We start from the raw sequence: 25,465 nt of genomic DNA on the forward strand, positions 1-25,465 counted from the left end.
CACTTATGTTGGACGAGAAGGCCTGGCTCACAGTCTCTGCTCTAATTCATCCAAAATGCGTTCTGTTGGTCAGGAGTCTGTGCAGGCCAGTCAAGTTCTTCTACACCAAACTACTCAATCCATGTCTTTATGGACCTTGCTTTGTTCACTGGTGTGCAGTCATGTTGAATGAATGAAGAATTTTAAAGTATTTCAGTATTGAAAAGTTGAAAGTTGTTACTTTTCTCTGTAGGAAATTGTTAAATAAACTCAGTAATGCTGTAATTTTACAAGTTAACAAGTTGCTTGCTAGTTAGCAAAATGGAGAAGTTAGCCACCGAAGTGGTAGAACAAAACAGAGGTTAAAGGATGACATACTGAACCTAGGCACACCTTTAACATCAACTGAACCAACATACGGGATGACATACTGAACCGCATGTCACCTTGACATGGAAGCAGCTACCCACATCACCTTTAGAGCACCTTTAGTATCTTGTTGAGAGCTCGTTTGCTGCCCTAATTGGCTAAAAAAAACCAATTTCTATAAAGCTACAGCAGCACCAGACACATGGAGAGTTTGGTCACTCAGTGAATCAGCATTATTTGTGCATTGCCACAACTGCTATTGAAATTTTACTGAAGGCAAGAATAACTGTAAGCATGTAAAAATGAATGAAAAGCCATATAAACATGAGTTGAATACATACGTAGAAAAGTAATTTAGCAGATTTAACGCAGAAAGGGCAAATCAAAGAGAAAGTGAGAGAACGCCGGCGTGTGGGGGTAAGTGTGTTTGTGCATTTCTTCAAAGGGAAAAGCAAAATGATTGACCGAGTTTGTGTGCTGTGTGGAGGCAAAACTTGAAGCCGTTTGGGTCATCAGACGAGAGCAGTTTGAAATTGTTAGCGGAGATGTGGATTTGTTGACAGCGTGATCGCAAAACCGCGGAGCACAAACAGCAGCTTGTTTGAGATTCGAGTGAGAAGGTTGCACATGTACCTTGTGTTACAGGCTTGAACTTAAAAACTGACGCATGCCAGTGTAAACTACAAAGCTAACAACTGATGTGTTAATGCTGTCAGCATCTTAACAATGTTTACCCTCGTTTGTGCCCTAGTTTCCTTTAACCCTGCAACATTAAACAGTACAAATGCTAGTGAGCATAGATTCCTTCAAAGTGACTCTCTGAACTGCACGGACTTGTTTGCTGTTTGCTGTCATCAGCACTTCTCCAAGAGCCAAACAAACCCAACAGCTGCAATTGTGATTCTAAGCAATAGGAAATAATTTTCCTGTTCAGAGATTACAGTGGTTGAGAATCTGGTTTGGGAAGTGCAACCATTGTGACAGTCTCTCATTAACTGTAGCACATTGGAGGCTTCCTGTGGAGACAATTACACATATGGCCTTTGACAATGTGACAGCGCCTTTTCTTTTTCTTTTTCACACAACAACAGAAGCACATAGCCTCACATCTAAAATGGCTGCATTTAATTGCCGCTTGTACATGTTTTATGCATCTGTTGGGACAAAAGTGGAACAAACTGCACTTTTTCTCTTTTGCTATTACCTGATAAAATTAAGTTAGTTACATTTATGAACTTTAGCTGGGAAATAACAGATATTCACACACAAAGTGGGCAGTGTGAAGAAACAAACATTGCTGGAGGACTTCTTTTGGAAGCGACTTTGGCTATTATTGTCTGATACTCTCAGGAGACCCAAGGAAATATGTAAAAAAGACGCAGCATTAAAGGCCTCTGCCCTTCAAGAAGCACCGATCAGTGAGTTAGGTTTTTGCACAGCTTTGACAGCGCACCGACGAGCCGACAAGCTTCGTCTTGCTATCATGTGTCTCCCTGCCCTCGAGGTTCGTGATGATGCCTCTTCGACCGCCCATGTGTTCCCACGCCCATGTCCTCATTTCCCTGTTTTAAACTCTCATTAGCATGCTCTCAGCCTGCTAGGTTTCACTTTAGTTGCATTGCGTTCGCTTGTTTATCACAATATCAGCTGTGAGCGTGGGGAACGAGGGAAGAAGTGCAAGGGAGGAGGAAAAAACGCTGCATTTGTAGCCCCCGCTGCGAGCATCTTCTGGGCACCCACAGAGACTGATCCATCAGAGGTAAGGTCCTCGTGCATACTCCAGTAGTCTCCGGCCCAGCATCAGAAAGGTCATCTCACATTAGATACGCTGTGACAGAAGGATGTCTCTGCAGCAATTTATACTAACCTCAACTTCTGGCCCTCTCCATAACTCTGCTCTCTATCTGCAACTTTGTGTGCTGATACTTATCTCTTGGTGAGCTCGTATCTTGATTCACATATTTAGTCTGGAGAGCGACACTCCTGCTAGGCCTGCACTAAGGAAAACACAGCCTGTCTTCCTCTGTGGTGATTCCAGACACACTGTAGGAATGTGGAGCTTCATGCTGCTGTTGTTATTGTTGTTGTTGTGCTGTCTGTCTGGCGAAGCCTCATCTTGTTATTGTACTTTGGTTGATGATCACCCATGATTACTTCATGAGTAATGAGAGGGCACTCCAGCTACAAGAGGTGCCCCGACGACATTGCTGTTTAGGAAGAGAATATCATTAGAGCGAGTGAGGGCAGCGTCCTTGAGTCTCTCTTCCTTCTCGGTCGGATCGACTTTATGAACTGCCTCTGACACGTAGCTGTGCGCCTCAGATCAGTGGGGCCGAGACATGCTAGCAGCAGCACTGCTGCTTTTTGGGAGGAAGAGCCAGAGTTGCTGACAACTTGATGAGGTAGCCTATTGCCCGGCACAGTAGCAGATGCCCAGTGACCTTAGAGTGAGGATAGAAAATGCATGGACCACATTTTATCTTTCAACTCTGCAAAAAAAGTTTAACGTGTGGCCAGTATTAAAAAGTTTCGTGCTAGGGGAAAGATGCAGGATTTTACAGCATTTTTCAGTTTTGGTCTCTTGACTTTACCATAACGATGTTGTACAGTTCACATTTGTATTGGCTGAGGTGTGGCCTAGCAGACAATTATGAGCAACTGCCTGTGTCGCCACATCTGTCAGTTACCAAAATCCAAATGGGTGAGTTACACACTGGAAGAACCGGGCTCAATTTGTATAAATTTATCAACACATTAGCTGCAAATTTTGATATTTTCATGAAAACGTGCATCGCCTCTAAACAACTCTCCCATCTAATTGCACTTAGAGTGGCTACTTCATAAATTAAAATAGAAATGAATGAACCTGCAAGTAAAAGTCAAATCAGAGAGCTAAATAACTGATTTGAAACAGCGTTCAGGTAAAACAGTTGTGATAGTACACAGACACTGACAGCACAGTGTGAGGAATAAATATATAATTCATGCTCTGTAGCCCTCTTATTGATATTTTTTTCATCTTCAGGTGCACAGATATTGTGCTGTATTGTAGATGATTGTTTCCAATGTGTATAACATCACAGAAATTGCTTCATAGTGACTCCCGCTATTATCACTGGCAACATATTGTATTCTAACACTCACACTTAAATGCCTTGTGTATGGTGTGTGCATTGCTACTGCAAACAATCCCAAAATGCAGTGTTGCCGAAGTCAAAATGCCCATTGTGAATATGAATATGAGTCACATAACTTTGATATGCAAAATATTCAGAGAACTGTTGCTGCTGGAATGTTTCACAGTCGCTTCTTCGACTTGTTTTTACTGTACTTGAACATCAGCCCTGAAGCAGGGCTGAGCGAAGGCGCCGTGTACCAGGAACCCAAGATATCTCTTTTATCTACATTTTATACCACATATCACTGCTGTTGCTTCATCATCAAACAGTAGGACTCTTTGGACTCTTTCACTTGGCTGCATTTATCCTACATCTAGCATACAGCCCTTTGCAGCAGCTATTCTGTTCACTTCTTTTACTCTCCGGTGCTCTTTGATTACTCTGAAGCATTGCTAATGGTAAATGAGATTAAGATCACCTATTGTACAATCCAGAGTGGTGGATTGTACAATGGGATTAGCAAAGAGTGGTGAGCACAGGGTTCTCATTGCTCAGCATGTAGTAGAAGGAGGTTAGCAGGAGGTGGCCTGCAGCCTCAATGTCAGTCCCTGTGCGCAGCTCGTCCGACGCAAAATCAGAGGAAAGGCTGCTTGACATTTCCTCTGAGTTGCGGTGCCACATCAGCTTATTTCCTGCCTCTTGTAATTTCTTTTCTTTTCCGTTTATCCTCGTTCCCAACCTCTCCACCCCCATCCGCCCGTCTTTCTAGCCGCCTCATCTTTCCCTCCTCGTTCGCTCGGTCTTGCTGTTTCTCTGTCACTCCTCTTTGGAGAAACAGAGGAGAGCGGGCATGAAAGAAAGAAAGAAAAAAAAAGAGAGGCGCTCTATGCCGTTACCATGGCAACTGCATCTCAGAGCCGAGCCAGTAGTCTTCCACAGACGTGCGTGCTCCCTCCCTCGTTTTCCCTCCACTTGGCTAGCTTAGATGAAAGCTCAGCTCTGATGAGAGTGAAGAGAAAGAGGCAGAAGAAACACGAGGGAAAGGCTGCACTTGTTAGGGAAAAGTAGCGTGTCATAACCCTCTGAGGAAACAATACACCGCTCCCTGTAATGAATTATTATTACTGATGGCAGATATCAAAGGCAGACCTTGTCAGTAAACTGCACCCAGCATACAACAAAGGAAGCATGCAGCACATTCTGCCCTCTCAGATTCTTTCTTCTCCTCCGCAGAGGTCTCGCTGAGAGCGGTGATCGAGGCCGTTGTGGGTAATAGTCTGTTGCAGGAAATTAATGCCTTTGCAGAGCTTGACTGCCTCGCTCTGTGACATCAATCTGCGTTAATTTGGTAATTAATCTGATTTCAAGAGATGTCTCAATAAGAGACCCCATCGAGCGCCGAGCCCGCTCCGGATCGTGTGATTTGTATTCTCTCTTACGTGTTACCTGCTTGAACGCGCGTCCTCGACAGGCTTTCTCATTATCGGCTGGCGTGAATCGAAGATATCCCTTCAAAAGCAACAGTAGCTATCGATCTGAGTATGGTTATAAAATGTGTCACGCTTGGCTGTGGGCTTGCTAACGTGTTTGAAGTGAGAGTGAAAAATGTCCACAGCCGTGAACAGACACTGTTAGAGCGGAGCTGCTCTCAGGTAATTTGTTGCTGTGAACACAGCACAACTGAGACAGATATATTCACAGAAACGGCTGTAGATGAATGCACCGTGTCATGTAGCCCAGATGGATCTTAAACGGTGATGGTGGTGGGGGAGGCACGTCAGCTTCTGTTTCTCTTGGACAGAATGAGAAAGCGCGCAGCTGTAAAGCACGCAGGGGAGAGGCTCGGTGTTTTCGGCTTGACTGAATTGGACCAGGGGAGGACGCCGGTGTTGTGCTTCCTCCTCCGTCAGAATGCGATACCTGAGCTTTACCTCTTCACTCGGGGAAGTTTACTTGGCAGTCATACCCACGATCCAGCCAGTGACAGAAAATTGATTTGGCACCTCATAGCTCAGTACTCAGCTGGATCAGACAGCGAGGAGGAAATGAGGCCCTGAGCAGACATACCAGTCCACGCTTCACTTTTGTCCCCAAGTTGGAGAATTCATTTCTGTCAATTTGCTGTGATTGTAAGTAATGGTGCAGTTGTGATAGAGCTGCAGACCAGGAGGAGGAGGAGGAGTGAGAGGAGGGGTTCACACTCCTTTAAACACGTGCGTGTATGTCAAGACCTCTGGTTGGGAGTCGGGAGGGGACTGTCTTTTCCTCTGAACCAGTGTGAACCGGTTGTGCTGCCCATGCTGGCTGTGATTGCCTACAATCCTCAGGTGCATTATTTTGATGTGATTTGCTGCTTGTGGGGCATAGAGACCTCCAGGGTCATATACAGTATGGATTATATACAGCACAGGCCTTCAGGGGACTTCTGTATAACGCAAGCATTTTTCCTGCTATGCACATTATCTACACTGCCTTCTTTTGATCAAAGGTTAAGGAAGAACGTGTTCCTGGGTCATCTTTTTTTGTTTTAATTCGCCCCTAGACTGAAAAAATAATGAGCAGCTTCTTCATTGTTCAGTAAATTGCAAAAATAAAAGCAGGAGCAGGAAGTTTTAACTAGTGTGTATCTGGGCCATCCGCACTAAAATGTTTCACGGCTTCAGAAGCTTCATGCTTAAATCGCTGCTCTCCGCTAATGTTCAGCAATCATACAGTGAGAAATCCATTGTTGGCAGGCAGAGCTGCCTGTTCCCTTTTAACAGACGACTAGGCAGTGCACACAGTGTCATTTTTATTTTTGCATCTCGCACGTAAATGTATCTAACCCACGTGGGCTTCCGAGACATTAAACATGAAGCCTCAGCGCTGAAACAAGACTTCTCAGAGAAGAACATAAATTATTACACAGAAAATCTACAATGTGAACTGAATACCTCTCCTGTGATGGCGTTTCTAAGTACTACAAACAAAATCTGAGTCACAAAAAGCTTCCTTGTTTAAAACTGAAAAAAAAAAAAAAGTAATATGGTGCCAGGAGATGGGGGGGGATATTGCAAACAGAAGTCCTTGATGTATCCTCTCCATTAGTCATTTTATACGAGACAGCCTGTTTTGTTGATGCATGTTTGCTCCATACCATATATAACACTGGCTATTTACTGCACATATTGTGACTGTTACACAATAACCTGAACACGCAGGCATTTTAAGGGAAAACCTCTTTCATATCAGCCTGGAAAACTTCTTCCTGAACTGAGCACAAAGCCCAGAAAAAGAGAGAAACAGGCTAAAGCTCACCAATTACCACTCCAGACTCAGAAATGTTGCTAAAGCAAGGTGAAATGCCACATAAACCCTGGAAAACTCGCAGCCTAAATTTGCACCTACTTCTGTTTTTGTATAAATTTAATTTGCAAGTATTGTGTGTTGTAAAGTAGGTGTAAAGTAAGCCTTTAACGCAGACTTCTCCACTGATGTAGATAAACGAACACATCCTAAGCTAATCTACAATAAGCTAAAACAGGCTAAACTAATCTAAGATAAGATATATAAGACTACAGTTTTTATGTAGTTGTATTTTTATTTAGTTTCACTTTTATTTCTTTACTCCACTACAGTTTGGAAGGAAATATTGTGATTTTTACTTAAAAAAAACCTTGTTTAGTCACTAGTTAGATAAAACTGACACAAAAATATGCATCCATGCAAATGCTAACCTACCAGTTTTGCAATGGATGCTTACTGCTCTGATTCCTGAACCAATTAAATAAACTGAACCTTTACTTGTTGCATTAAGTTGGTAGAATAGTAATTCAACAATGCATCTGCTGCAACATTTCTACGCTGTGGTTTCTAACTAGTGCAGAGGTGTCTGTGAGAGTGTCTTAAGTGTCTTAAGTGTTTATCTTCTGGGCCTCTGTTTAGACGTGCTAACAGTACACACCTCTGCAAACCGATATAACTGGCTGCTCTGCTGTGTGTCTGCAGTTGCGGTTATTGTTCTATCCACCCACACCTATACCCTGCAACTAAAGACAGCAAGCTCCAACAAATATCCAGGAAAATTAACACTTGACTTCAATAAACCTACATAACTGAAACAAAGCGTCTGCTGCTCTCTATGCATTTTTAGATTTATTAGGCAGAATGTTTTCTTTATGCGACGAACAACGGACTATTAGGTTTAATAACTTCTGTGCACATATGCACTCAAATCAGACAGACTGAAGAATTACAGGCGTAGCTGCTGATGGATAAGTAATCTCCTACTGTTACCCTTTTTTTCTCTTTAACAGCTGGTATTTGAAGCAAATACTGACTATAGCGCTCACAACCTGATTTACTTTTTTCTGGTATTCGTCGCCTGAGTGTCAGAACTTGCCTTGCTTAAATAGATGATCACTATCTGGCTCAGTGAGGGATTTTATAATTAAAGTAAATGCCCTTGACGGCAGCATGAATTATGTCTTTGCAAGTGGTGTTTTACAAAGAAAGCATAGCTTTTAGAATTTATAATGAAGGCGCCATTATGGTTTGGGAATACATGCAATTGTGTTTAGAATGTTTCACTTTCTAAAATTTTTCTTTTTCTTTTTTAAAGAGGGGAACGATTAATGACGGCGATATAGCATTGTAGCCCTGCACACAGTTATTTTTCATTATAAACTTGATATTATATATTTGCAATGCTCTTGTCTCTTCTCAGGTTGGTGTTACTTTGCTGAAGTGACAGACGAAGGCCTCGAGTCAGAGGTGAAGAACGCAAACAAGGAGTCCTCCCGGACAGCAGGGGGAAGCAGCAGACATGCAGGACTCAGCCTCTGACAGTAAAATAGCGAAACAGGTGAGCATGGATCTCATAGTGCTACGAGGCTACTGTTAATGCTACAGAAATCTAGTTGGTGGAAACACAGTAAAAACATGATATAATAACTTTTATATAGTAAGTTTGGAACTGTTCTAAGTAAAAGTTAATCTGAAAAATAATTGTTGTCTACACAACCAAAGTCTTTGTTCTTCATTAACCTGTTTACGTCTACTCCATTATCTAATCTTCTTGACTAATCTGTGCCAGACTATTCCTGTATCTTGTAATGCCATACACACATACTGGATAGTGTATAATCACCAGTTGCTTTGGAAAAATGTGTGTTCCTCCACTGGTTGAAAGTGGTTCCTGGAGGCTGCTGGGTCTTGCTGCGTGAAACTATAAAGAAAGTGAAGCACCAAAAATCTCAGCGTGATTGTTTTGCTTGCTAGCTCATTTCTGTGTTTGAATGGAAGTACAGTGGTCCCTCGTTTATCGCGGGACTTACATTCTAAAAATAACCTGCGATAGGTGAAATCCGCCAAGTAGCCAACTTTATTTTTTTACAATTGTTATAGATGTTTTAAGGCTGTAAAACCCCTCACTAAACTTTATACACTTTTCTCAGACAGGCATGAAAATTTTCACATTTTTCTCTCTTGTTTAACCACCTTTGTAGAAAAATAAGTCCAGTATTATGTTTCATTGACATTGTTGTGTTTGTTGGGGAGAAAACTGACAGACACACAGTACAGCACTATAGAGTCACACTGCTAGCGAACGAAGATTTATGTAAATTTGACAAACTGAACGCATTCTGTACTGTACAGGAGGTCTACAGCCAATCAGGATGCAAAACACAATGTGCTGTAAAAAAAAAAAAAAAAGCAAACTGTTGCAATGTGCTAGTGAGCAAAGCGACTGCTGTACGGTTGCAATAGATGACTGAAAGTCTGTAGGCCTGTGTAACTGGAGCTGCAGTAATCATTTTCCCGGGAACTGCCATCAACCTCCTCCAGCCACTTCATACCCGTCTCTAGGCCTGTGTGGTCGGGCTTATTCGCTTAATCCTAGATTGTCACCAAGATTGTCACATGTCCAAAATGGTGGACAAGAGATAAATGTATTTATATGAATTAAACTATTCAGGCAGTCATGCTAACTTAACAAATGTTACTAATGTTCATAACATGACATATTGCAATTTGGGGTATACGAGATTTAAAGTCTTTCCAGTGAACATCATTACTAGACATTGTGACGTGTCGAGCCATATACTACTTAGAAGTGTAAGAAAGAAGAAGAAAAGTTTTGGCTATCGGTTTTGTTAGCTAGCAGCAGTTGCTATTTAGTGGGTGTGGTGAGAAACTGTCACCAGCTCACAGGCCTTTTTATAGCCACCACTGTATAATGCAGGTCTGACTACTGATGTTGAAATGTATCTAAATATAACTCAGCTGTTTTATGTTTATGTGTCTGCAAAAATGATTTGTGTTTATGGATTTTTTGTTTTTGTTGTTTTATTGAATATATTTGTGTCTTCTGACAGTTTGGCACCGAAGCTCATAACTCACACAGATTTTTGCAAAATACAACTCTCACACTTAAAAAATAGTTTTTGTCCAGGCTGTCTTCTCAGGACAGAGCTTTCATCCACTTATTTTGTCATATTTCAGCACAAGATTCTTTCATGTTGCCATAACTTTCTTTCTTGTAGAGCAGAGTGGTTGTATTTCATTTCAGATTGTTGTTTAGCGATTACTTTAATGACTGAAACTCAGGCCCATTTACAGCAGATATATATTATAATGTATTTGCCATTATTGGACTTAGTATGCGTGAAACTGCCATTTTAAAGTGTGAAAACATTTAAACAGATTCAAGTGTCTGTTCTGTTTTTGAGACTTTTAAATCTGTCGTTTCATTTTCTGTATATTCTTTTATGTAAAGGACCAGAACAAGCACATGGATGGACACAGAGAAACCGATGACATGTCTGAAAAGACATCTCCCAACAAGAACCTCAAATCTCCCCAGAAAGGCTCCAAACGGCTTAAAACAGCCCCCTTTAAAGTGACCCTACTGGATTCCTCCGAGTTCGAAGGAGAAACTGAGGTACGCCAGACGGAAAACAATTTGCATTTACACGTTTTCTGGAATTAGGCTTATCGTGCTTTGAGCAAACAGTTGGAAAAAGGGAACATTATGTTTTTCCCTTTGTTGTTGGTTCCCTCTGTGGGCAGTTGTGTGTGTTGTATAGTGTTGCACAAAGCGGATAAAAGGGGCAAAAAGAATAAAAGCGAGGGTGCCATGCTGAGAACTCACCAGAGGGTGAATTCAAAGAAATGTTACACATTTCTGTAATACACACAGAGACAAAAAAAAGTCTTCATTCCACACAAGAGATGTGTCGTCATTACACTGCAGAGTGAAACAGGGCATTTGCCGCTTGCTGAGAAGGGAAACTGAATGCATGCATAAGTGAGGACAGAAGCGATAGATGTAAGTCTATTTCCTTAGATAAATACAAGGCGTCGACTTGAACGTGAACTTGGAGTTTTATGACTAGCAGCAGCATGCACCTCAGGCAAAGGAGGCCTATCTTTTTTTTGGCTAAAATATCTTTTCAGGATGTGAAGGATGTCGTTATATTCAGTTACTTGACTGTGGAGATGACTGGGCAGCAATATTTCAAGCTATGTGACGTTTTAACTTTTTATCCCACTCAAAAGAAATCTGTGTGGATGTACATCAAAAATCAGGAAGTGAATAGCCTGTCTGGAGCCATCGTGTGTGTACAAAAGCTTAGCGGGCACAGTGTTACAACAGATGGATGTAGCCATTGGTTTCTGGAGTTTCATTTGATGTATTTTGGAGCTAAGACTGACTATATTTGGATGACACACTCGATTAGCAAACTCCATCCAGAAACTGTTCATTAGCAACAAACTAATGAAATCCTAGAAATTCAAAAAATCTCTGTAATAAAAATAACCATCCATTGTACAGCCATTGTTTTCTAATGGAAAAACTTTAAATCTGAACTGTGAAGAATATTCTAGGGTGGGGTAAAACAGATTTTTGTAACATCTTGTAAACATGCTTTGGAAACTGACATTAGATCAGTTTTTGCCCCTTTAGCGATTCTAAATAGCATTACAGCAGATATTGCTGCAAAGACACAAGTGTTGCACCACATCGCATCACTTTTCTGCTTCCCCCGAACCCTAGCAACCACCGGCAACACAGCACATGGACACAGAAGGAATAACTGCGCTCGCGACCAAGAGTCTAATTCAGTTCAGTTCAATTCAGTTTTATCTGGATCAACTGAAGGCTTTTCGGGGAGATTTTAGACTCAGCTAGTTTTTCACCATCACTCTTAGACAGGATGTTTCGAACTAGAAATATTGTGGAAATTTAAGAAAACAGCCCCATGTATTTGTTTCATATTTAAGGACATTCCCTGCTCAGAAATAACTCCAGGATTCCTCACAGTGTTACTGTAATGTGATCCAAAGAAAGTATCTAGACACCACATTTCAAAGAAAACTGTCCTTTGTTACAATTCTGTATTCTTACGCTCCTTATTTTGCAAAGAGGACGGTGGAAAGGCGTTTCTGTGAACGTGTTCTTCGTTTACATTAGTAATTCCTCGATACAGCAGATCCTACTATTTGTTCTCTTTATGTTCACCTTATGGTTACTTGGCAGTGATGCTTACAGGCAGTGTTTTTGAACAGAAACGGAATTTTTTTATGGCTGTTTTTAGTTTACAAATCATTTTCAGGTTGCCAGTGGTTAGTATGCCCCTTTAAGCTCCAGTGACACAGTTCAGTAGTATGCTGAAGGCAAATGAAAATAGTAAACTGCAGAACAGGCAGCCGCATTTTGTTGTTTACTGAGTTTAAATAACTTTCATGTATATTAACTATTATAAAGCCTGAAACTCTCTTTATAGCCACCTGGCACTGATATATTGAACTCTCCTGTAAAAGCGTCTTTAAGTTCAAGAATCACATGGTTACATGATCATATTAAATAATTTGGTTACAATATTGACCAAAATTATAGTGTGAGGCTGCCCAGTTATACTGAGTAATTCCCAAAGGTGTCAATAAATTCTGATTTCATTGCATTTTTTAATAAAAAGCCCCCAGCACAGGCTACTAACTGGGTGTAAAGAAATCTATATACCTATTACATGATTGGAGACCCGGTGCAGTCAAGGAGAAAATAGAAGAACAATATTATTATGAAGCAACCCTCAGGACACTAACGCACAAGTGCGTGAAACCTTGTGTATGTGGTGTGATGACGGAGGAGGGGGGCTGTTCATTTACAACAGTGTGTGAAGTAAGACCATCGGCATTGGTGTTCTGGTGCCAACCTCTCCGAGCACTGTGAAAACATCTGGGTTTTATCCGCACCTCAACAGACAACAGCATTATGCTTATGAAAGCTTTGGTATTGTAAGTGCACATCTGGATATTTGTCTACCTACACACGTTTTGTAAAAGTCTAGTTTGCCGACGGTCTCGGACTACAGGCTTGTTCCTGCTAGGATAGAAGTTTTTGAACCTTCCTCATACTTCCAGGAGTAATCATGAGGAACCTGTGAGGAGGCAGGATACACCTTGGGAGCGCTCTCACTGGAGGAGGTGGTACTCACGAGTTAATTAATTCTCTGAGCCTCCCTGCGGCCCTCAAACAGGGAAGGACACACCACACCCTTACCCACTTCTCTCACCCAGCCCCTTCCTTCATGCTTGGTCATGCTGATGTGTTGAATGAGGCCATTTTGGGTGGAATGGCTGGTTAGTTGACATCCAAGATTTCCCCGTCTATTGAGGTGTTTTTTTTATTTTTTATTTTTATTTCGCTGTTTAATTGCGCCGGAGCAGAGAGCAAATAGATGGGATCACTTCAGTCACGGCTTATTAAGACTCCAAGACTCCAGTGATTTGTTTATTTCATTCTTTGTGCCGCCTCCGATGGCAGCGTGCTCTCGTTGTACATAAACAGCGCTGCTGTCGGGGACTCGCTGACTGACAAGATGAGAGCTTAGAAGCACTTCCCAAGTGTTCCTCCACCAACCTCCCTTCACTCATTGTGACGAAAAGGAAAAATACTTTTTCAAACTCTACCCTTGAGATATTAAGGAAACAGACAGCACAAGGAAAAAACTGCTTCAGTTTCCCTGGCAACTCCTCGCTCAATCTTGTCACCTCTTAAAGTAGGCCTTGTGAAAGGATAAAACTGTGTATGCATACTTATAAAGTGTTTTTCTTGTTCTATATTTACTATGGAGTATAAGCCCATGCACAAATTGTACTCCTAATATTATATTCCCTTTATAATACGTATATGCAGCCCAGCCCAGTGAAATATGCGCTGCTTGTTTAAAGATATTCGTACACAGTTATATGCTAATTAATATGGTCACATCCATCACTGTCTGCATTTTTTTGGCAGTCATTCAACATCATTCCTTTGCATCCTGCTAACTGACCTCCTGATTTTTTTTATTTATGAGGTTTTGAAGTTTTCATTTTTGGATTTGAGTCAGATGTTCCACTATTTTAGGAATGCAGTGGTATGGATTTCAAAGGAAAATGTCAAAATCATTATGATGGACAGAATTCGGCAAGAGTATACAGCACCCTACAGTCTTTGATGTTTTGTAGTTTTGCCTCCGTGCATCACCACAGTGAGCTGTAAGTCAGACATGTGATTGAAGTCCAGACTTTCAACTATAATTCAAAGGATTTACAGAATGTTTGTGTAAAATGCAATTTTTATACATAGTGCTTCATTTTCAGAGGTTCAAATTAATGGGATAAACTAACATAAATGTAACATAAAATAAAAGATTCTTTTTAATAGTTGAATTAAAAAACAAACAAACCAAAAAACTGAACTTTGCAGCCAGTGTGTTTCCTCCTTTGAGTGCTCTTCTAGACCTTTAACCCAAATTGGTGCCTAATCAGTTTTGCAGCTTTTGATCCAGAATCTTCTACATTTCTCCTGCAGATTTATTTTTATTGAACTCCATGCTTGCAGTTTGCATACACCAGAATAAATAGATCTCTACCAAATATGGCTGACTGTGCCTTCAGTAGTGTGACAGAAAATATTTTCTTTTGTGTGTGTTTGTGGACACACACACACAGAAGCCTGTTTATTTAATGTGACAGGAAATATTACTAAAATTCACCTTGAGTTCTGTCAATAGTAAGTATCAAATCTCTGCCTGTAGTGCAAAGTCTAGTATTCTGCAGCATGTCGCAGTGACTGTATAACCGCACCAAATGAGTTATTAAATTGTGTTTAGGTCCAGAGAACCTTAAAAAGCCCTGCTGCCTAATAAAGTCTGATAGTGTATTAGTAACCCAGTTCTTTCCATATTAAAAGCTAACTATTACAGTAAAAGGCACTTAGAGTATGCACGTACGATAGTCAAAAATGTAGCAGGCACTGTTTCTCTCTCTCTTGACCTTTTTCCACACTTTTATGTCATGTATGTTTGTCTTTGCAGAAACACTCCAAAGGACAGACTCTGATGGACATGGTGTGTGAACACCTTAACTTGCTGGAGAAAGACTACTTTGGTCTGACCTTTGCCGACACAGACAGCCAGAAGGTCAGTGAGTTGTGTACCACAGTAACCTCTCAGTGCATAAACAATGCTCGCTAAACAATCTGTATTCCTCCCAGTTTTTTGCTGGCACTCTCTGGGGTGCGCTATCCATCATTCAGAGAAGAATGGAAAATGGAAATGTCCGTGCTAAAGTCTGGGCCTGGACAAAAGACATTTGAATAAGTTGTACAGTTGAAGAAGAAATGAAAGTGCCTCATCTACTCTTTGCAAGATGCATATATGAAATTTAGTGATAGAAATATTTCTCAGAGGCAGAGCTGCTCCGGAGGTAGAATAATTTCATGGGTTGAGTTAAATCTCCACGGGCCCCAGCTAAGAGCACAGTTGAGAAAAAATTGAAGAGCTAAAAAGAAAAGTTAGATCAAAATGACTTCAGTGACTTTGCTGTTTCTTTCATTTATGACTATGGTAAGGTGAAGAGTAAGCAGGATGACTTTCTGCTTTTTCTCAGGCAATAGCTAAAGGCAAGTTTTAACTTTTAGGTCGCACCGGCTAATTAGCTAATAAAATTACCTTATTGAGTATTTTTTTATTTGAAATTAGATAAAGGAGAAAGGTTCTCAGTGTTGGTCGTCTAACCATGCATGGATTTGTTTGACTAGGTTTTTTAGAAATGTATTAGGTACGCAGTAATCAGTTAAAAAGATCGATTAGCAGACTGCACTCATAAACTGCACACATATCTGCTAAATAATGCTAAGCAGCAGATTAATAAATGCTGAACTGAAGCACAACCTTCTTGACAGGCTGTACCACACGGGACCATTTTTCTGTGAGATATTTCTGTTAAAAATGCAACAAAAGACACGAACATCACAAAGAGGGTCTAGAGGTCCAGTTCAGCCAGTTTAATTAGCAGAGGTAAAGTATGGCAGACAGCTATCGGCTACAGCTGCAGGTGTCTTAACACCTGTCAATCACAGCAGCCGTTGCCTTTTATCCAGATGGATGGGTTATAAAATATAGTTAGCAATTAACATAGGAGTCTTAACAGCATTAAATCATTTCTAGATGTGCTGAATTTCAAGCCTTGATGTTGCCACTTGGTGCTGCTAAAGATACAAGTAGCTGATTGCTGCGTTTAGTGATCATGTAACATAAACGAAAATGTGAGTTAGAGCAGTAAATATGTACATTAGTTCAGTGCGAACTAAGACCATGAATATAAGGATTCATTTACACAGGCCTAGAGACTGATCAGCTACTTCATGGTAACATCAGTAACTCCAGTAAGGAAAGAAGGTATATTCCAGACCAGTTGGCTAGTTTTTGCTGGGTGTCACTGGGTGAAATAGGTGAGTGCTAAACAACAAAGCTCCTTGTGATTGCTCTGGTCGCTGCAGTGAGTGTTTGCAGACGAGACAGGCCCTTCCCTACAAACTACAGATGAACGCTGCTAGTAACAAACACAATCACATGGAGGGTATGAGATAGAGCACCACATCTTTGCAACCTATATCACCTAGCAAGCAAGTTTCACTGATGGTTAGCATAGAGTGACTCTATTGCCCAAAGGAAAGAGTAATCAGAAACCACATGCATTAATAATGTTGACTGGATGTATTGTAGTGGTGTAGCCATAACAAAGAGCACTGGCTAAATAAGGCAGTGCTTTTCTTTTAAGATAGCAAGACATGCATAGATCAGACACAAAATTAGCATTTAGTTTGATTACATGTTCACTAGATAGTTACTAACTTGTCCATCAACTGGTACCTTAGGGGACAAATTATTCATGATGAGCAGCACATCTTTGTTCTCATGTACTCATAATAAGTTAAAAGAACTCACAAGTTATTAGAAAAATATTGATAATTACAGCTGAAACAGCCTCACATAGAGTGAATCTGTGTGTTTACAGTTCTGAACAATATCTCAGTGGAAGTAATCTCTCGGGTGAACTGACCCTTAAGATTCGTGGCATTATCTTGCTTGTTTTTGTGTCACTTGACTTTCGTTTGCCTCTTTTTTCCATCATCTGAAGTTTAATTATTTCCTGATAAATGGGCTCTAACATTAATCTCCAGTCAGCACACCAACCTTTTTGACATTTTGAAACGAAGGTCTGAATATGTTAGTCACGGATTGTTGTTGCTTTGTTATAAGGTGTGCGGACCAGACTTATCATATAATCGTATAATTAATACGGACCTGATGGGTCCTGGCTGTCAACTCACATGAGAGTGCTGTGTTTGATGTGGGTCTGGGGTTTTCATTGATGTCTTCCCAGAGGGTAGGTATGGGATTGCACAACAGGCTACAGAGGAACCTCCAGTCTTTTAAAGATAGGACAAGACCAAGCCCCTTTTAACATCTGGTGCGTATCCTCTGCCCCAGTCATTGGCTTGTACACAGTTTGTCAGCTCACATGCTGTGACTCGAGGTGCACAGGATAATCTTGGACCTCACAATATGACAGTCTCATCAAAGACGGCCTTATCAGGGCACAGCGTGAGCTTAGTGTCAGGGGTCAGTGCTGATTGGTAGACCAAACAAGCTTGAGAATTTAAATGTCATTTCAGATGCCCTTTCCCTGTCTCAGTTGGGGGAACAAGAACTCAATCTCCGCTCTCCAAGAGAACATTTATTCTATGTGATTTCTTTAGAAAGTAAAGTTGAAAAACAAAGTGTAAAATAATGAATCAGTGATGAAAAGTTTTTCCTGCTTTTCAGCACCTGACTAGTTCTCTTTACCCTTAGCTGATCGAAGGTGGATTCATGGTGACAATCGAATGGCTGCGGCTCTTTAGTCTTTAGCAGTTCGATTAAACACCAGAGGAGTAACGCAGGAGGCAAACTGTGAGAGATACAGTTTGCAGTTTGTCCCCGTTGAGGCCACGGAGTTGCAGTGTAGTGTAACAACCCTTCATGGTTTCACTCTGATTGGTGTAGTACCAGCTGTCAAGACGACGGTCAGCATTAGGAAACAGCTGCTGTGTGGTTTTCAGGTTAGTGCAGATCACTGTCAGCTCTCTGCATCGTGGATTGCTCAAACACCCGTTTTTATGTCTGTAAGCATGAGGGTGGAATTTACATAACAATAGACACCCATTGCAACTCATTTTCTTTAATTAGGTTTTTGCTAGTCCACTGACCTTTCCTCTAGCTCCGCTGTCAGCATCACAGTTTTGATTTCTCCTGAAACTTCTTGGTAACTGCTGATTGGTTTAAGTTTAGATGATTCTTATGAATGACTTGAGCAGCATCTTAACTTTGCTTCCACAACATCCACTGTAGACAGACTTGTTATATGTGCTGAATATAAACTTTGGGGGCTTTGGGGGCTGCATCCTCCTGAGGCCGCATTTGTAGGCCGATTACGTCACAGCGACACGACGAAGGCTGTCCAAATTCGTAGACTCCTCCGAATGTGGCCGACAAATGCGTCCTCCTTTTCCCAAGATTTGAGGGATGGGTCGGGTATATCCTTCGTGGCCATATCCCAGAATTCATAGCGTGGCCCAGCCAATTCCAGTTTCCAACAATAGCAGCAGCTACTTAGTTTTAATATTACTCTTACTAATCTTTCTGGGTCACAAAATTAACTTTTTAAGATATTTTCAGGTGAGAATGTAGCTGTGTAAACGTCAAACATCTGCTCAGTTTATCAAGACATCACATATTTGCAAAAGTACTCCGATGTTTTCGGAGGCACCCATCAGCTTGATAGCTAGCCGGAGGTTCAAGGCTCTCCAGAGCCGGTGAGAACAGCGAACCCCCGGTTATTTGAGATTACAGCTGAATAAATGTCAAACGGAAAACTGATTAAACAGAAGTGTGAGATGATCGAGAATTTACGCCACTGTCCTGTTATATTTTAGATAGAAAGGAACAGACGGCCGAGTTTATTAAACGCCACTGAGACAGCGGTGACGCAAAACTGAAGGCTAGACCGTCCAATTTCACAGCCGTTTACTTCCAGTCTACCCGGCCTTCGGAAGACCTCAGGAGGATGCAGCCTATGAATTTGGACGCGGCATTTATGAGCATTGACAGTGGGAGTGTGCTAGCATGCTGTGACGAAGTTACCGACCAGCAAACATGCCTATAGACTCAGTGTGGTTCACTTTTGCATGTTTGGCAGAAATAGCCGTTTCAGATTATTTTGCATTCCATTAACTGTTTGTGCTGTTAAATAATCTGCTGTTGATATGAAATTCAGTATGTTATGGCATAAAAACCTTAAATTAGCCTAAGAACAATGCAGTTGTTCTTTATAATAAAAGTGTTGCTGCAATTTTGATCTGTTGACATCGTAGTATATAAACCAGGAACCAATAAATTCATGTTTACAAAGGATATACTATGTGTTAGCTTATTTTACGTCATTTATACAACAGTGGGTGCACATAGACAGGGTTCCAATTAAGGAGGTCAGTGTATGTTTAAGTGGGACTGTCTTGGAGACTAAACTCAGGCTTCATACTGCTCTAAGCCAGGATTTACTCATACACATCACTTCACTGATTAATGGTGGGCGTGCCAAACATTTGGGGACAAGACTGGTACAAACAAGTAATGTACCCAAATAAGGCAAGTCAGGGGAGCTTAGTTTAGAAGTTGAGCCAAGCCGGGCACCTTTTACAAACTTTATTTATAAATGACGAAGTGGTTTCTCACCGCAGGGATAAACTTCTTCATGTCAAGGCCAAACAAACTGCACAAGCAATTTTACTGGCTAGCAGCAATACTACTATTACTCTAAAGTCAAATTTTCGCTTGACTCCGAGGCCTGTGCACCACAAGGTGACAAATGGTTTGTGCCTCTGTGATCCTCCGCACAGAAGCACAAATCCTGCTGAAGTCAGGGGCAGCCAGTCAGAAGATAAGCTGGTTTAAAGAGAGAAGCTGCTTATTTTAAATGTAAAAAATATACATTTTTCAGACTTTTCTGATTAGAGTATGTATCATGTATTAAAATTACAACTATGAGGTTGTTTTGGTTGAATTAAATAATGGAAACAATGCATAAATAACAGTAGTAACTGGATATAAGGTCAGAAAAAGACGTCATCAGAAGCCTTGAGAAAGGTAAAAAAAATAAGAAAACATGACATTGAACACAGAAAACATTGCAAACCCCCAAATGGAACCAAAATCTTCATCACGCAAATGCAACCAAGTGTTTGGAATAACTGATAGTGAGTCTTTCACACCACTTTTGAAGACTTTATGCCCACACTTTTGAAATCTTATCAAAGCATCACAATCAGATTGAAGAATTTTGGCTTTTTTACTCATTCAGAGGTGGTCTTGCGAGTCTGTTTTGGATCATTGTCCTGCTCTTGAGCTTCAGGGCATGAACCGATGGCCAGATAATCGTCTCCCTGATTGTCTAGTAGAGACAACGAGGTCCTGAAGCAAATCAGCCCCAGATCATGACCATCACCATGCTTGCCTGCTGGCATGGTGTTCTTGGTGTTATGCCAGATGTAATGGGACTCAAACCTTCCAAAAGTTTACCTTTTTACTCGGCAGTTCACAGAACACTTTCCCAACAGTCTCTGGGATCAGTGAGATGTTGTCCAGTTGTGTTCTGTTTACTCAGCAGTCCCATTTTTGCACAGTGTTGAATCATGAACTCTGACCTCAAGGCGAGTGTGACCTGCATTTGTTTAGATGTTGTTTTTTGTTCATTTATGACCTCCAAGATGAGTCGCCAATGAACTCTTGGAGCAATTTTGGTATTATTATTGTCTAATGTTCAAATTTGTTTCATGTTCTGAAATATTTCGTTGTGACAAATATGCCAAAAAAAGAACTAAGGAGCAAATACTTTTTCACAGCAGTATACATCGTTTTTTGTGGGAGATATTGTTACTGTCTTCCCGCTGACATCTGTCTAAACAGCATGATTTACAGCTGCTGTAACAAGTGAATTCACACAAACTCTTCGGCTAATGAAATGCTCCAGCAACCAAATCTGAAATGGTGCCCCTGTTGGTGAACTGGTTCACTGAACAATCCGATGTTATGAGATCACATAGGTAACTGGCTGACAGTGAGTTTGTGGCGCAGTGATAAAACACGACTGCTCTGTGCGGGTTTGAATGCCTCAGCAGGGGAGGGCTCAGTCTCTTTGTTTACCATATGGAGAGGCTTTCATAAGGAACACATGCGGCAATTAGAGTAAAATGTGACACCGGGGTGTGCATTAGCCATGTTTCCAGTCTACTCTGTGTGATTTCTGCCTTCTGTCTTTCAGAATTGGTTGGACCCCTCCAAGGAGATCAAGAAGCAAATGCGCAGTGAGTGTCTTTTCCAAGTAGCTGTAGTGGATTAATATTTTAAAATTCAATTAGCAGAGACATAAAACTAGCTTTGTTGCTCATTGTACTTGGAGTTGTCAGCTAAATTGCTAAGAGGAGCTCCAAAACTGCCTTCTAATGAACACTTTTTTTCCGTTATACTGGATGTGTTTAAGCTTCCTGCTCTCAATACAATCTCTCACCAGACTCTCCGTGGCACTTTGCCTTCGCTGTCAAGTTCTACCCTCCTGACCCCTCCCAGCTCATGGAAGATATTACCAGGTAGAGTGCTGACACACACTTCTACTACATCTCCAGTCATAATTCCTCTGGCTGTGCTGTCAGGTGCTCCTCAGAATTATTCAAAGGATAAATCGCTAACACGTGTCAGCAGTACAGATAATTTCCTTTTTTATATATTCCCACTGATGGATGTTTACATAAACACATTGTAACAATTCTCATGGCATATTTGCCCCAGTGTCAGAGCAGCCCAAATCCCTCTCTTCTTTTGAAGGATTAGCCCTGGAATGCTACTAACTGCCATGGATTAACTAGGCTGAATACTTGTTGGAGCTTGCATTGGCTCGGGCTTGTTTGACTGCCAACACTCCTTCCTCTCCTCCCCTTTTTCGTCTCATCTGACAGATACTACCTGTGTCTGCAGCTGAGGGATGACATGCTGTCAGGTCGCCTGCCGTGCTCGTTCGTCACTCACGCCCTCCTGGGCTCCTACACCGTTCAGGCCGAGCTGGGAGACTACGACCAGGATGACCACGGCACCGACTACGTCAGCGATTTCCGCTTTGCTCCCAATCAGACGCGCGAGCTGGAGGAGAGGGTGATGGAGCTCCATCGAAACTACAAGTACATGACACGCTGTTGTTTAAATCAGACCTTTGTGTATCCACAAGTGTCTTAGGGTGATCATCTGATGAGTTTTCAGTTGCATCAAAAACACTTCATCATGCACATTGCTGATAGATGCCGTCTGTCACTGAAATGTACACAGTGTGAATCTTGCCAGTGTGACAATACTTCTCAATTCACATGGTGATGCTGTGGCACTGCTTTTTGGCATTCTCCCAAATGAAGTACTTGATGGGAGGAACTTAGAAGAGAATATATCAAGCATGTTCGAATACTGCTCCCGCTGTTCACCATTCTGGATCTTTTATTTAAGAAAGTCTGCTACAGCATTGTTATTATTCTGCTCTTATTCTAGGGGGATGACTCCAGCAGAGGCTGAAATGAACTTCTTGGAGAACGCAAAGAAATTGTCCATGTACGGAGTCGACCTCCATCATGCTAAGGTTGGCTATTCTGGCGTTTTTTGATTTTCAGGTGTCATGAATGCACTCCTGAATAATTTCTGTCTGTGTTTGCTGCAGGATTCTGAGGGGATTGAAATAATGCTTGGTGTCTGTGCCAATGGCCTGCTGATTTACCGTGACAGGCTGAGGATCAACCGCTTTGCCTGGCCAAAGATCCTTAAGATTTCATACAAGAGGAGCAACTTCTACATCAAGATAAGACCTGGAGAAGTACGCATTATGGTTAAGGACCAGGAGGGTCAAACATAAAGCCCAGGGGCCAGAATTGGCCCGGCGAAAGACTCCAATCCGGCCCTTTCCAGGGCTTTTGGAAAAACTTTTTCCAAAGTTTTGCAGCTTTTTCAAATGAAAAATGTCTTTAAACTAACAGAAAGAGAAATTTCACTCCTTTGGCCCACTTAAGATCAAAGTAGGCTGTATCTGGCCCACAATCTAAAATGAGTATGAGTATGACATGCCTGAACTAGTCTGTTTATACAACAATCAAAGGAAATGGGGCTCTTGGTTTTTAGGATCTTGGTGCACTCTTAGAACAATAAATCTTCATACAAATGTGTGCATAACCAAAGGGAGATGTGAGCCTCAATTTTAAGAATTTCCTTGCTACAGCCACCATTGTGCTAGCTTTAAGTAACACAAGGACTGGAAGTATAGTTTTGTACATTTCCATAGTCTCTACCGGTTGCCTGACCCGCCCCATAAGGCCACTACAGGGCGTTTGTGCACCTGTAGCTTATGAAATAAAGAACTTAAATTCGAGAGCTTTTGAGGTGTTAGTAGATGGACGTGCCTGGCCACAATGGCAGCACCCATTTGTCAGTAAAATCCCATTGGGTGTCACTATCTTGGTGTTTTAATGAGCGAGGAGGTGATCTGGCTGACACGGCATGCTCAGAGGGTAGCAGCTGCTACCCTAGTACTACCATACAGCTTTAATGATGACCAGAATTATTCAAATCTACATGCTGACAACTACAGATCAAGCCCATAAACTTAGTTATGACCAAGTTTATGGACTATGACCTTGTATGAGCTGAGTTATGCCCATATTTTATATACAGCATGTAAGATATTTGAAATCAGGCTGGTTATTGTTTCCTTTATGTATATATATATATATATATATATATATATATATATATATATATATATACATATATATATATATCAGGGCTCTAGAGTGCGACCAATTTGGTCGCAAATGCGACCAAATTTCTCCATGGTGCGACTAATAAAAAATACTTGGTTGCACCGGTACGACCAAGTAAAAAAAATACTTGGTTGCACCGATGCAACCAAGTATTTTCTCGGAAAAAAAGTTTCAGCAACCCTGAAAGTCTCCGTGTGTTCAACAACAGACACACATTATGCCCATGTCGTGTTCTAAACCAATCAGAGATACTCAGAGGCGGGGACCTCTGTGATTGGCCGTGGTCCAGATATTCCTGCAGACCTACTTGTGTTTACGTTTGAAAGTGCGGGCAGATAGAGAAGGGTGAGTAGCCCAGGTCAGAAGTTTATGAAGTTGGTATTGAGAAAATATGAAAAGAACAATTGATAACTTTTTCGTTAAGTTAAGACCTGATCAGTCCAAAATTCTCAGCCAGCGCTCTGACACGGAGCCATCAACCTCTCTGTTTTTGTCAAACACTGGTCCGGAGACGGCATCAGAAAATGAGCCACATACGATCGACTCCCAGCCGGAGTCCACTGAAAGTAAAAGTGAGAAAATGTATAAATTTCGAATCGAGTGGCTTGACCAGTTTCCCTGGCTAAGATACAGCCAAGCTGACAATATGATGCACTGCATTTACTGCGGTGTTAAGTAATGCAGTTAAAAGATTTGGGTACGCCTAACTTTTGTGCTTGTACGCCTAAATTTTGTGCTGGTGCGCCTAAATTTTATTTTTAGGCGCACCAGTGCAACCATGGCAAAAAGTTAGTCTAGAGCCCTGTATATATATATATATATATATATATATATATATATATATATAAAGGAGTCATAAAGGAAACAATAACCAGCCTGAACACACACACACTAAACACAGCCTTATACCTCTATTATAAGGGTCTCTATTTTGGCCCTCGTCATTGTGCTGCAGCTTATCCTCCATGCTGAGCCTCAAAGTGTCAGGCTGTCTGGGCGAGACCCAGTCAAGTGACAGAGCTGCACAGTGAGCCTGTGATAGAGCCAAAGAAAGAAGTCTTTTAACAGAGCTGCTGCAGCTGCAGCCACAGTCAGAACAGAGGGATAAAGAGTGTAAATATAGAGCCATGAAGTTGTTTTCCACTCATTTGCTCCCAGCCTCTGAACACTGCATGTTATCCTTCCTGCCTCTGACCTGCTGCCCTCTGTCCAGTCTGCAGAATATATGTAAATAATAAGGTAGCTTATATATTGACATAAGTTTGGTGCCAGCAGTTTTTTGCAAGCACAAAACAAGGACTGTTTTTATTGATTGGCTCCAGTGATCATTCAGATATGAGATGCTGTATATTTATAGATTTTTAGGACTCTCTCTAAATGTTCGTCCAACAAATTGATGCGCCCTTTAGCAAAACAGAGTAAACATACCCTGGTGGTGTTTTCAGCTCTCACCTTCCCCGTCTCTCCATATTTTCTCTCCCCTCTAGTATGAACAGTTTGAAAGTACAATTGGTTTTAAGCTCCCCAACCACAGAGCTGCCAAGAGGCTGTGGAAGGTCTGCATCGAGCATCACACCTTCTTCCGGTAAGAATCGATCCGCTCTCATGGTTGGAGGGTTTTTCGTTCGATGGCCATCAAAGCAAACCGAACACTTCCCTGTGTACAGCTTCATTAGGCACAGTCGCTCGGGCTACTGCCATGGTCACCGTGGCTTTGCTAGTAAACTTAACTTATATACTGATTTAGCATTACAGAGGTCACACATGTATGAACTGCATGATACAGCTCTCTATGTGA

At 41.4% G+C, this 25,465-nt stretch overlaps 1 protein-coding gene across 10 annotated transcripts in view; it reads left to right on the forward strand.

Moving 5' to 3' along the window:
- LOC147329919 (band 4.1-like protein 1) overlaps positions 1-25,465 on the forward strand; it is a 104,577-nt gene that overhangs the window by 44,128 nt on the left and 34,984 nt on the right. For all 10 annotated transcript variants that reach the window (XM_086291333.1, XM_086291335.1, XM_086291339.1 and 7 more), the window contains exons 2-10: positions 8,173-8,310; positions 10,225-10,389; positions 14,813-14,917; positions 21,141-21,183; positions 21,390-21,465; positions 21,832-22,050; positions 22,409-22,496; positions 22,575-22,727; positions 25,155-25,252. In XM_086291333.1, the coding sequence (XP_086147459.1) occupies positions 8,272-8,310; positions 10,225-10,389; positions 14,813-14,917; positions 21,141-21,183; positions 21,390-21,465; positions 21,832-22,050; positions 22,409-22,496; positions 22,575-22,727; positions 25,155-25,252 (986 nt within the window). In that variant the 5' untranslated portion in view covers positions 8,173-8,271. The remainder of the gene's footprint in view (positions 1-8,172; positions 8,311-10,224; positions 10,390-14,812; positions 14,918-21,140; positions 21,184-21,389; positions 21,466-21,831; positions 22,051-22,408; positions 22,497-22,574; positions 22,728-25,154; positions 25,253-25,465) is intronic.

The sequence above is a fragment of the Aulonocara sp. 'chitande type north' Nkhata Bay genome, linkage group LG5 (genome assembly GCF_057382095.1).
Source record: "Aulonocara sp. 'chitande type north' Nkhata Bay isolate Kocher_YH1m ecotype deep benthic linkage group LG5, A_spYH_male_GT1.1, whole genome shotgun sequence".
Lineage (NCBI taxonomy): Eukaryota > Metazoa > Chordata > Actinopteri > Cichliformes > Cichlidae > Aulonocara > Aulonocara sp. 'chitande type north' Nkhata Bay.